Raw genomic sequence first — 13,404 nt, 5'->3', positions numbered from 1 at the left:
CGTTAAAATGTATCGCTAGGCGGATTTAACGTTATGCGATGCCATCGTTAGGCGAGGGTCCACTGTATTTTATGTGGTAAAATTTTTTTTTTTCATACTTTTGGGTGTCTTGCACGGATTAATTTAAGGACATAAGAACATAAGAAAGAAGGAACACTGCAACAGGCCTACTGACCCATGCGGAGCAGGTCCATGTCCCCCCCCCGGATTAGACCAATGACCCATCCCAATGACCCACCCAGTCTGGTCATCCCCACTCAAGGATGGAGCACTGTACCAGACCCAGCAGCACAAGCTAGTCAGGTCCAACTCACACCCACCCACACCCACTCATGTATTTATCTAACCTATTTTTAAAACTACACAACGTTTTAGCCTCAATAACTGTACTCGGGAGCTTGTTCCACTCATCCACAACTCTATTACCAAACCAGTGCTTTCCTATATCCTTCCTGAATCTGAATTTTTCCAACTTGAAACCATTGCTGCGAGTCCTGTCTTGGCTGGAAATTTTCAGCACACTATTTACATCCCCTTTATTTATTCCTGTTTTCCATTTATACACCTCGATCATATCCCCCCTAATTCTACGCCTTTCGAGAGAGTGCAGATTCAGGGCCCTCAGTCTATCCTCATAGGGAAGATTTCTGATACATGGGATCATCTTTGTCATCCTCCTTTGTACGTTTTCCAGAGCATTTATATCCATTCTGTAATACGGTGACCAGAACTGAGCAGCATAGTCTAAATGAGGCCTAACCAAGGATATATAGAGTTGAAGAACAACCTGAGGACTTCTATTATTTATACTTCTAGATATGAAGCCAAGAATTCTGTTAGCTTTATTGCGAACACTAATGCACTGTTGTCTTGGTTTTAGGTTACTGCTAACCAGAACTCCTAAATCCTTTTCGCAATCGGTAGTATTAAGATCTACATTATTTAGTTTATATGTGGCATGGTTATTTAACTGTCCAACATTTAGAACTTTGCATTTGTCAATATTAAACTGCATCTGCCACTTCTCCGACCATTGCGTCAGTCTATTCAAATCATCCTGGAGTGCTCTAATGTCCTCATTAGAATGAATTGGACGGCCTATTTTGGTGTCATCAGCAAATTTGCTTATGTCGCTATTTATTCCCTCATCTATGTCGTTTATGTAAATTGTGAACAACAACGGGCCCAACACTGACCCCTGAGGAACACCGCTTGTGACGTGCCCCCATTCTGATTTCTCCCCATTTATGCAAACTCTCTGCTGTCTATTTGTCAGCCATGCCTCTACCCAGGAAAAAATTTCTCCTCCTATTCCGTGTGCCCTAAGTTTCCTCAATAGCCTCTGGTGTGGAACTCTATCGAAAGCCTTACTGAAGTCCATATACACAATATCATATTCATTACCATGATCTACCTCCTCAAACACCTTAGTGAAAAAAGTTAGTAAATTCGTAAGACAGGAACGCCCCTTTGTAAAACCGTGTTGAGAATCATTAATCAATCTGTGCCTGTCAAGATGGCTACGAATTGCTTCGGCAATTATTGATTCCATAAATTTTCCCACTATGGAGGTAAGGCTTATTGGTCTATAGTTCGAAGCCAAGGACCTGTCACCTGCCTTGTAAATAGGTATTACATTTGCCATTTTCCACTTATCAGGCACTATGCCAGTTTGTAGTGATATGTTAAAAAGATTAGCCAAAGGTATGCTAAGTTCCTCTTTACATTCCTTTAACACCCTTGCAAACAGTTCATCAGGACCTGGGGATTTGTTAGGTTTTAGTTTCTCTATTTGTCTGAGGACCATGTCACTAGTTACCGCAATCGTACATAGTTTATTATCATCCTGTTCTACGTAATCTATTATTTCAGGAATATCGCTAGTATTTTCCTATGCACATAAGTCGAACCTTTGAAAATTGCCGACATGCTGGGTAGGGCATAATGTCAAACTTTTCCTATATAAACTACCTACATAGTACTGTAATGTAATGTACAATCATTATTTCATTCTTTTTACCATAATTTACTTCTATTGTTATATTTTAATTATTTATGTACTGTATATAATGTATAAATGGTAGTGAACTGTATTGTAAATTTTACATCGCATACAGTATCATATGTTACTGTTATCTTTATGTATTGTCGACACAGTGGAATGGGAGAATACCACTGGTAGTGTCATCCTACCAGAATGTTGGTTGGCTGGTTGGCTGACTGAATGTGGATGTGTGTCTCTCTCTCTCTTAGGTACACATAAGTGAAGTTATCATACATAGTATAAATTACCTAGGATAACCCAAAAAATCCTTGCCCAACATAAGTATAGTATAAATCTGAATGTTGCAAACTTGCAATTGTTAATAAAACACCCAATAACTATTTTTTAAATTTATTATACAAACAGACAATATTAAAAACATAATGGAACTTGTATCAAAACAGTTTGTATGTATTAGAAAAATATAAAAATGAAACAAATAGCAACATGGACACATTGCAAAGGGATAAAACTTTCAAGTCCCATATTGCTGAGATTCATGAGGAAGACCAATTATTCTATATTGCTAATTGATAGTATGGTAGTTGCTGAAGCAATTTCTATTACTCTTTATGCACAGATTTACTTTGCATACAGAACATTGGAATGAGGATGTGACAAATTTCTTTGAGTTGCTGCAATACTTGCAACTAAGCGGCTTTTTCCCTGCCAGTGGCAAGTGGTTTAGAGTTCTGTCAAGCCTAACACTGTCATCAGGCCTTTCTGCACGTTGGCCCTGCACAGCTTTCACTACGCTAACACTATTGGAAGTACATGGTGAATTACTTGGTGAATGTAGACATATTTTGACCTGGTGCTGGAGGGCTCCCCATAAAACAATTTCTCATTGATCTGGAAGGACAATAAAAACCTTTTGTATAGATCCAGACCACTACAGAATTCATATATACAATAGAAATTTTTTTATAAATATTTATTTTACTGAAATTGTACTATGTCACTTCTAGGGCAGCAACGAAAATTTTCGTGCTTCCTTTGTTGCACTTTTTTCAACTGCATGCTACACTCACATTATGCTTCACACGGACTTTATATATATATATCAAAATATGCCTAAACTATCCATGTACGCACTAAACACAGCAATCAGTACTTACCGACATTGTAGAGGGTAAAATCCAAGAGTATATTAGTGACACTGGAAGGAAAAAACCCACTCTGGGTGACGCCAAGCCACAAGTGTTTATGTTTTGTTATCTCATCCAATGGGAAGGCGGCAAACGCCATCACCACTTATCTGAAGCGACTCAGGGAAGGCTTGTGATTGGTTAGAATTAAAGATCGGGAATCCAGATGCGCGGTGGGTGTAGGATGACATGCGCAAACTTGCACGTGTTTTAAGCGAGAAAATTTTCCCCGCTGCGCGACAAAGGGTTAATGTAGAGTGAGAGGTGAGTAAACAAGATTAAATGAGAGAGAATGAGAGGTAGAAGGTTCGCGAGTTATGTAAAAAAACATTGTTGTTGTTGTTATCAGCCCGGACACGAATGGTTTTTGTTCACTCTGTCAAGCCGACCAGAAAAACATCTCATATTTGTTAATTTATATGTTATGTAGCATGTTTATTATATAATTTTGAAAAAAAATTATAGATGGATTAAGCCAAATGTCTATATTAACATTTTATACACATTTAATGCGCCTCAGTGATTATTATTGTGTTATTATCATTGTTAATATGGCGTCTTCAAGACCAATTACACTCTTAATGAGTGGCTCTGATACAGACAAGCAGACAGAAAGACAGACACACAGGTAGACAGAAAGACAGACACACAGAAAGACACACACAGGTAGACAGAAAGACAGACACACACTCAGGTAGGCATAAAGACAGACACACAAGTAGACAGAAAGACACACAGGTAGACAGAAAGACACACAGGTATACAGAAAGACAGACACACAGGTAGACATAAGAACATAAGAACGAAGGAACACTGCAGAAGGCCTACTGGCCCATGCGAGGCAGGTCCAAGTCTCCTACCGGCTTAAGCCAATGCACCCAACCTAGTCAGGTCAGGTCACATTGCCTTAAGGGAGGAACACGGCAACCGACCTGGTAGCACAAGCTATCACGTCTAACTCACACCCACCCACATCTACTCATGTATTTATCCAACCTATTTTTAAAGCTACACAACGTTCTGGCCTCTATAACGGTACTTGGGAGTTTGTTCCACTCATCCACAACTCTATTACCAAACCAGTGCTTTCCTATATCCTTCCTGAATCTGAATTTTTCCAACTTAAAACCATTGCTGCGAGTCCTGTCTAGGCTAGATATTTTCAGCACACTATTTACATCCCCTTTATTTATTCCTGTCTTCCATTTATACACCTCAATCATATCCCCCCTAATTCTACGTCTTTCTAGAGAGTGCAGATTCAGGGCCCTTAGTCTATCCTCATAGGGATAGACAGACAAACAGACGCACAGAGATACAGACAGACACAGGCAGGCAGATACAGGCAGACAGATACAGACAGGTTTATGTGCAACAGTGAAAACAAATAGAGAGTTGGAGAGTAAGAGCCTTTCTTTCCACAATCTCCAGTGCAAGATTCAGACTTCATCTTAGGGGCCATGGTGAAATTTACTGTCCAGTTAGCACAGTTAATACAGTATGATGCTGCTGATACGGCAGAGTTACTCAAACTGATGCTGCCTGCATGACGCATTTGCTGCCGCGAGTATTGTCAAATACTGTACAGTGGTGTGCATCAGCCGGCCCAGCCCAGCTACCAGATGCACGGTCGTAAGTCGAGTGGACGTATGTCGAGCAGGCCGTAAGTCAGATGGTAGGTGTATATATATATATATATATATATATATATATATATATATATATATATATATATATATATATATATATATATATATATACACACACACACACACACACACACACACAGACACACAGACACACACACACAGACACACACACACACACACACACACACACACACACACACAGTAGGGCCCTACTTTTTGGCATTTCGCCTTACAGTGTTCCGCTAATATGGCTTTCTCAAATTATGACCAAAACTCACTATATGGCTTCCCCTGTCTTTCTAATGTGGCACACCTCACCCAGTTTGTTTACATTCTCCATGAGCACATCTCTCTATTATGTCTGGAAACTTTCCAAAATTTCAAGTGTTTTAAAGTTATTGCATATTTTACGTGTACTCTGATAATTATACTTATGTGTACCTGTACCTAAATATACTTACATACTGTGCTGGCATGCAGGTACATATTAAAATCACTAAGAGTGTCCCTCTAATCTTAATGCCATAGTAATAAGGTATATTAAATTCAAAGTTTATTACTTTATTGCCTATTCAGTAGATGGTGTGTGCATTTCTGAATATATTTTTTATTTTTAATATTTTTGTTTCTGTCATATTACTTCATTTTATATTTTTATTTTATTTTTTTTTTTTGCAGCACACAAGAGGAGCCACATCAATGTCCTGTATCTAAATAATTTTAAGTAAATCTGCTTCAGTAAGTCATCTGAGAAGTTATCTAGGAGATAAATCCTTTTCAGGGCTCAGTTTCCAGAACAATTTTCATAAAAATATCGCCAAATAAAACATTTGGAATAAAAGAATATTAGTATTTGGTGTGACAAGGATTTTGGAAGAAACATTGGCCAAAACATGAGTGATAACTCTGTTGAGAAACCATATCAGTGTTCTGTGTGTCACAAAGACTGGACTAAAAAATCACTTTTAATGAGACACATGAGAGTTCATACCCGAGAAAAGCCATATAAGTGTGAAATATGCAGTGCAGACTTTGCGCAAAAGGAACATCTGGTAAATCACATGAGAAGGCATACAGGGGAGAAACCATATCAGTGTTCATTGTGTTTAAGAGCCTTTTCTCGAAATAAGAGTATGATTATTCACATGCAATGTCATTCAAAAACAAATCCCCTTAATAAGTATGCAGAGACTATTAGAAAACTTAAAGAGTCACGTCAAGCCACATGTGAGAAATCTCAAACTGGGGAGACACAAAATGAAGGCTATGAGTGTCCCACTTGTCCGAAAGTCTTAAAAAGTGAATTAAACCTTGCCAAACACATGGAAAAACACGCAGGAGAGAAAACATACACATGTGAAGTGTGTCACAAAGTCTTTCATCGGAAGCCTCATCTTGAACAGCATATAAGACTACATACAGGAGAGAAACCATTTCATTGTACAGAATGTTTAAAAGACTTTACTCAAAGAGCTCATCTTGAGCTTCACAAGAGACTTCATAAGAAAGAGAAACCGTATCAGTGTACAGAGTGTCTTAAATGCTTCACTCAAAAATCTCATTTAGTACTACATTTCAGACTTCATACTGGAGAGAAACCATATAAATGTTCAGTGTGTCTGAAGGAGTTTTCGGATAAATCATCTCAAAAAAAACATATGAGAGTTCATACAAAAGAGAAGCCGTATCATTGCTTAGAATGTCCGCAAAGCTTTTCACAGAAGAGATCTCTTGTTCATCATATGACTCAGCACACAGGAAAGAAACCATACCACTGTTCAGAGTGTGGAAAAAATTTTGGTATAAAATTAAGTTTAGTGGCACATATGAAAAGAAGTCATATATGAATGTAACATAAGAGAAAGAAATGCTTAATTTGAGTACAGCATATTAGAAATACTGAAAGGAACCTTTATCATATTGTAGGAGTAGAAAAGACTTCTAGAATATATCTCAAGTATATGAGAGTATTTGTAAGGCAATATATCATCTAATATCTGAACCAGAAACATGGAAGAATCTTGAGATAAAGATGAATGTGACTAAATCACTGCAACAAATGTGAGACCGTAGTAATAGTTCACTCCAGCATATTAATTTGTCTTAGTTTCTCGATTTGTGTATACTACTTTCATAAATATACACCACTACCTTGTAACACCTCAATGTTTTCTGTAAAATAGCATTAGTTTTTAACCCTTTTGAGGTGCGTCCCATAGTGCTGTGGCTTTGAAGCCCAGGTCAGTCCCATTGGTCTACATGATGAGCTTAGCTCTCTCAGATAGACTATGAGCAGTAAATTTGGTAAGTGTGCACCATATAAAAAAATCCTGCAGCACGTAATGCATAATAAAAGAAATGCCACTGTGTTTTTGGTTTAAAACAGTGACTTTGGTGTGTTTTCGGTTTCTTGGTCTCATTTGATAGAATGGAAGATATATCAGGGAAATAGAGATAATTTTGATTGGTTTCAGGACAAAGTAGCTGAATTTGAGCTCAAAGTAGCGGAAATGTTAAATTCTTGCTGATGTTCAAGAGTACAAAAATTACGTCACTTGTCCAATACTTGTCCAACTGGTCGGTCTAATACGTGTTCACAAACACTGACATTGTTTATACATTTATTACAATAATGCGATAGTCTGCATAAGAGTAATTTTTTTTTTTGTATAAAAATTTAAAATGGAAAGCAAGTGTAATGTGATGAACAAAGGAAATGTTTTTTTAGTATCAGGGGTGAATGCATACACTGTTTATTCTAGACCCTATTTTTAAAGTGGCAAATTTTGAATTTTGTGTCAAATTGGCCAAATTACCAATTTCTGATCACTTTATTGGGTAAACTCCAGGTAGTTGAAATGGTAAATGGATGGTTTCTTGTACTTAGTCATTAGAATAGAAGGAATACTAGCAAAATAGCTGTGGGTATGGGCGACTGAAACAATGGTATTAGCCGAAAATATGGCTCAAAGTGGGTGAAATTGCCAATGCATAAATATCACCGAGACTGCAAACTTTGCCAGCGCCTATTTCGGTAAATTTTTCATCAAATTTTGGTTTCATTACCTTCAAGAAAAAGATTCTCTTGTCATATCTTAAGTACATACATATACAGTGGACCCCCGCATAGCGAACTTAATCCGTGCAAGAGGGCTGGTCGTTATGCGAAATGTTCGCTATGCGAATTAATTTTCCCCATAAGAAATAATGGAAATAAAATTAATCCGTGCAAGACACCCAAAAGTATGAAAAAAAAATTTTTTTACCACAAAAAAATGTTAATTTTAGTACACACAAACTGAAAAAGGCATGCACAATTACATGACACTTACTTTTATTGAAGATCTGGTGATGATTGATGGGATGGGAGGAGGGGAGAGAGAGTGTTAGTGTTTAGAAGGGGAATCCCCTTCCATTAACACTTGAGGAGGCAAGTCCTTTTCTGGGGTTACTTCCCTTCTTCTTTTAATGCCACTAGGACCAGCTTCAGAGTCACTGGACTTCTTTCTGTCCATAGAGCTCTGTACCTCCCGTTCCTTTACGATTTGTCTAAAATGGGCCATAACATTGTCATTGAAATAGTCACCAGCACGCCTTGCAACAGCTGTGTCAGGGTGATTTTCATCCATAAAGGTTTGCAGTTCAACCCACTGTGCACACATTTCCTTAATTTTTGAAGTAGGCACAATGGATTCCACAACTGGCATAGGCTTCTCAGGGTTAGCCCCAAACCCTTCAAAATCTTTCTTAATTTCCATACTAATTCTCACCCTTTTTACCACAGGGTTGGCACTAGAAGCTTTCTTGGGGCCCATGGTCACTTATTTTCAACAAACAGAACCGAAAACACTGTAATAATACGAAATATTCCGAGTGTATGCTTGAATGTTACCGCGGAGGCTAGCTGGTAAACAATGGGACAGGCGGCACATGTGAGGCTGGCTGAGGCCGCACATTGGACGCGTCTCGGACGAAGTTCGCTGAGCGGGTTTTTGTCTACTATGCGGGGCAAAATTTTAGCGATCAAAGCGTTCGCTATGCGGAATGTTCGCTATGCAAGGCGTTCGCTATGCGGGGGTCCACTGTATACATATTTTTAAATTCTCCGATCCTAAGAGCAAGTTTCAGATCAGGGGTTCCGACCCTGAAAGGGTCAAATTGAACATCCTCAATAACTATGTTTTCTTTATGCTCAGATCTTTATTTACTTTTTTTTGTTTTTTGGTCTTTGGTTAAACATTTAATTAGTTCCTTAACCCTTTGTGTTGAGACCTCTGCTCACAAACTTGCTCTCAGTGTCTAAAAGAAAAAAAGAAATGTTTTTCTTATGAAATGATAGAGAATCTTTTCCCAATGGTAATGACACCAAAAGTACGAAATTTAATGGAAGACTCATGAAATACCGCTCTCACAAAGTTGGCAGTCTTGGCGATATATATGCATCGGTGATTTTGCCCACTTTCAGCCCAATTTTCAGTTAATTTCGTTGTTCCAGTTGATCAAACTAATAGCTATTTTGCTAGAATTCCATTTGTTCTATAGATTGAGTACAAGAAACAGCCCATTTACCGATTTCAACTACCCAATAAAATGGTCAGAAATTGGCAATTTGGCCAATTTCACACAAATTTCAAAAGATGCCAGTTTCAAAATAGGGTCCAGAATAAACAATGCAGACATTCCTGACACTAAAATAACATTTTCTCTGTTTATTAGTGCCCACAGGATGGGTTTGGGGTGCATAATAAACATATTAAATTAAACTAACTAACTCTGTTTATTAGTCACGTTTCCAGGCCCCTCTTATGTTACTCTTGCTTTCCATTTTGAATTTTTATTCACACAAAAAATAGAAGATTTACTGTTGTGCAGACTACTGCATTATTGTAATAATTGTTTAAATAATGTCAACCCATTCGTGACTGTGTATTAGACTGGCCAGTTGGACACATATTGGACTGTGATGTCATTTGTTTACTCTTGAACATTGGCAAAACATTTATGCTACTTTGAGCTCAATTTCAAGGTACTTTTCATCATGAAACCAATCAAAATCATCTCTATTTCGGTAATATATCTTCCATTCTCTCAAATGAGACCAAGAAAATGAGAATACAACCATAAATGTTATAGGAAAATACACCTCAAAGTCAGCGCTTTAAACCAAAAATACGGTCGGATATTTTTTTTCTCATACACTGTGTGCTGCAGGATTTTTTTTATACATACTGCTCACACCGACCATGCAGACCCATTCTCTCACATGTAAGTCTACCAACTTTCTCCCGATAGATATGAAGCTGCTAGAATTTTGGCATAATACTAGGGCATCAACACTGGTTTGCGAGCTGTAGTACTACAGCACCGACATTGAAAGGGTTAATGCTATAAAGGTAGACCTCACATAACGTGGCACTTCTATTCTCGAAATTGGCACTTTATGTAAATTCATGCTGTGAACTGTATCGAAAAAAATTGGGTTAAGTACATAGCACTTTCAAAATAACAATTTAACAATTTTTTTGTGTATATCACAAAAAATAATGAATGTTTTGACAAAATACATTAAAGAAGTTGTTACTTGTTCAAGAAACGTGCATCACATGTCTAAATCCTAAATTAAAGCTTATTAAATAAGCAAGTCCCTTGAGAAGCTTGTGTTTTATGTGGTATGCCTCTTCCTAAGAAAATTAGCATGGTTCTCAGTCCAGAGAAAATGAAGATGACTAAATACACAACCAGTGACTCTTGTTAATATAATACACAGTCTTCTCTTGTTCAGTGCACCAGCCATATGCCACCGAAGCAGGCTGGCCCAAAAAGAAAAACAAAAGTTTCTCTTTATAAATTTAGTAATGTATACAGGAGAAGGGGATACTAGCCCCTTGGTCCTGGCATTTTAGTCACCTCTTAAAACACGCATGGCTTTTGGAGGAAGAGCAGCGCTGTATAGCCCTTGTGGCTTAGCGCTTCTTTTTGATTATGATAATAATAATTTTGGAGGAAGAATTCTGTTCCACTTCCCCATGGAGATAAGAGGAAATAAACAAGAAGAAGAACCAGTAAGAAAAAAGAAAACCCAGAGGAGTATGTGTATATATATGCTTGTACATGCATGTGTAGTGTGACCTAAGTAGCAAGACGTACCTGAAAACTTGCACGTTTATTAGACAGAAAAAAAGACACCAGCAATCCTACCATATAAAACAATTGCAGGTTTCTGTTTTACACTCAGTAGGATGGTAGTACTGTCCTGGGCGGTTGCTGTCTACCAACCTGCTACACAATCTTATCAGTAGAAAATATTTTTGTAAAAAAAAGAAGAGTTTTACCTTAACTTAGATTCTTTGTTTCCTTTGCTTGTTTATATATGATTATGTAGCTCAAGGAGTAGTAGATGGTTATATAAGTACTGAGGAGTAGACAACTGAGAGTAGTATATTTCATCACAGTGATGAATTTTATACATTAAATCAGTGATGAAGTCACACCTTTCACTATGCAGTTTGACCTTTATAATAGTGACAAGGAAGAATTTTTATCATACTGAACCTTAAATATATTGTTCAGCTTCATATTGATAAGAATTGTTTGGAGATGATTAATAAGTACTGAAAAATAGATAGTTCAGTAGTGCATGTGTTGTTTCATCACAGTGATGCCTTTCATATATTTAATCAGGTGATGCAGTTATGCCTTTATACAATTACCTTATTTATAATAGTGACAAGAACAAAATTTTATCATACATTAAATTCCCTTTGTCTTGCATGTTGATGAAGAATTGTTAGAGAGATGTTTATGTAGCTTAGTAAGCAGTGACTGCTGTAGGATGTTTGATCAGTTGACACTATCACATTTCACCACAATTTTGTCATTTATAATAGTAACAAGTAAGTATTTTATACCGTAATTTTTTTGTTTTATTGCTTACTGATAAACAAGTGCTTGGAGAGTTTATTTGACAAATGAGCAGTAGACAGATGTTTTATTTTTATCATCTGATGCCACACATTAATTCATAGCTGATCCACCATACTTCACTATATAATACAGTGGACCCCCGGTTTACGATATTATTTCATTCCAGAGGTATGTTCAGGTGCCAGTACTGAACGAATTTGTTCCCATAAGGAATATTGTGAATTAGATTAGTCCATTTCAGACCCCCAAACATACACGTACAAACGCACCCACATAAATACACTTACATAATTGGTCGGATTGGGAGGTGATCGTAAACCGGGGGTCCACTGTATTTTTGTTTATAATAGAGACAAGAATGTATTTTATCATATCTTAAATTTCTTGTTTCATTACCTGTTGATAAAGATGTGTTTAAAGATAGTTATAAGTCGACAAGTGTGAATTGTGTTCAGCTATGCACCACACATTTCAATTTACAATTTTTTTCATTTATAATAGGGAAAAGGGAATTTTCCTAGTGGGAATCAACCTAAACTATTTTTTTCTAATTTACCCATGTTGGAGCAGTGTATTATTAATTTTGGGAAGTAAATACAGTGGTACCCCGAGTTTCCGTCATAATTTGTTCCAGAAGGCTGTTCAAGTGCCATTACTGAATGAATTTCTTCCCATAAGGAATAATGTAAATTAGAATAGTCTGGTTTAGACCCCCCAAAAATACGCTCACAAAAGCACTTACAATAATACACTTACATAATTGTTTATAGAGGGGCCACAGATATATCAGATCACTTTCTAGTTGTAGCTACACTGAGAGTAAAAGGTAGATGGGATACAAGGAGAATAGAAGCATCAGGGAAGAGAGAGGTGAAGGTTTATAAACTAAAAGAGGAGGCAGTTAGGGTAAGATATAAACAGCTATTGGAGGATAGATGGGCAAATGAGAGCATAGGCAATGGGGTCGAAGAGGTATGGGGTAGGTTTAAAAATGTAGTGTTAGAGTGTTCAGCAGAAGTTTGTGGTTACAGGAAAGTGGGTGCGGGAGGGAAGAGGAGCGATTGGTGGAATGATGATTAAAGAGAGTAGTAAGGGAGAAAAAGTTAGCATATGAGAAGTTTTTACAAAGTAGAAGTGATGCAAGGAGGGAAGAGTATATGGAGAAAAAGAGAGAGGTTAAGAGAGTGGTGAAGCAATGTAAAAAGAGAGCAAATGAGAGAGTGGGTGAGATGTTATCAACAAATTTTGTTGAAAATAAGAAAAAGTTTTGGAGTGAGATTAACAAGTTAAGGAAGCCTAGAGAACAAATGGATTTGTCAGTTAAAAATAGGAGAGGAGAGTTATTAAATGGAGAGTTAGAGGTATTGGGAAGATGGAGGGAATATTTTGAGGAATTGTTAAATGTTGATGAAGATAGGGAAGCTGTGATTTCGTGTATAGGGCAAGGAGGAATAACATCTTGCAGGAGTGAGGAAGAGCCAGTTGTGAGTGTGGAGGAAGTTCGTGAGGCAGTAGGTAAAATGAAAGGGGGTAAGGCAGCCGGGATTGATGGGATAAAGATAGAAATGTTAAAAGCAGGTGGGGATATAGTTTTGGAGTGGTTGGTGCAATTATTTAATAAATGTATGGAAGAGGGTAA

The 13,404-nt window shown here is 37.3% G+C and overlaps 1 protein-coding gene across 1 annotated transcript in view; it reads left to right on the top strand.

Moving 5' to 3' along the window:
* LOC128703667 (zinc finger protein 630-like) overlaps positions 1-12,527 on the top strand; it is a 92,896-nt gene extending 80,369 nt beyond the window's left edge. Inside the window, exon 2 of the mRNA XM_070101353.1 lies at positions 5,520-12,527. Within this exon, the coding sequence (XP_069957454.1) occupies positions 5,735-6,688 (954 nt within the window). The 5' untranslated portion in view covers positions 5,520-5,734 and the 3' untranslated portion in view covers positions 6,689-12,527. The remainder of the gene's footprint in view (positions 1-5,519) is intronic.
* The last annotated feature ends 877 nt before the right edge of the window (positions 12,528-13,404 follow it).

This window comes from Cherax quadricarinatus, chromosome 76, assembly GCF_038502225.1.
Source record: "Cherax quadricarinatus isolate ZL_2023a chromosome 76, ASM3850222v1, whole genome shotgun sequence".
In the NCBI taxonomy this organism is placed as follows: Eukaryota; Metazoa; Arthropoda; class Malacostraca; order Decapoda; family Parastacidae; genus Cherax; species Cherax quadricarinatus.
This window is presented reverse-complemented; position numbering and strand designations above follow the sequence as displayed.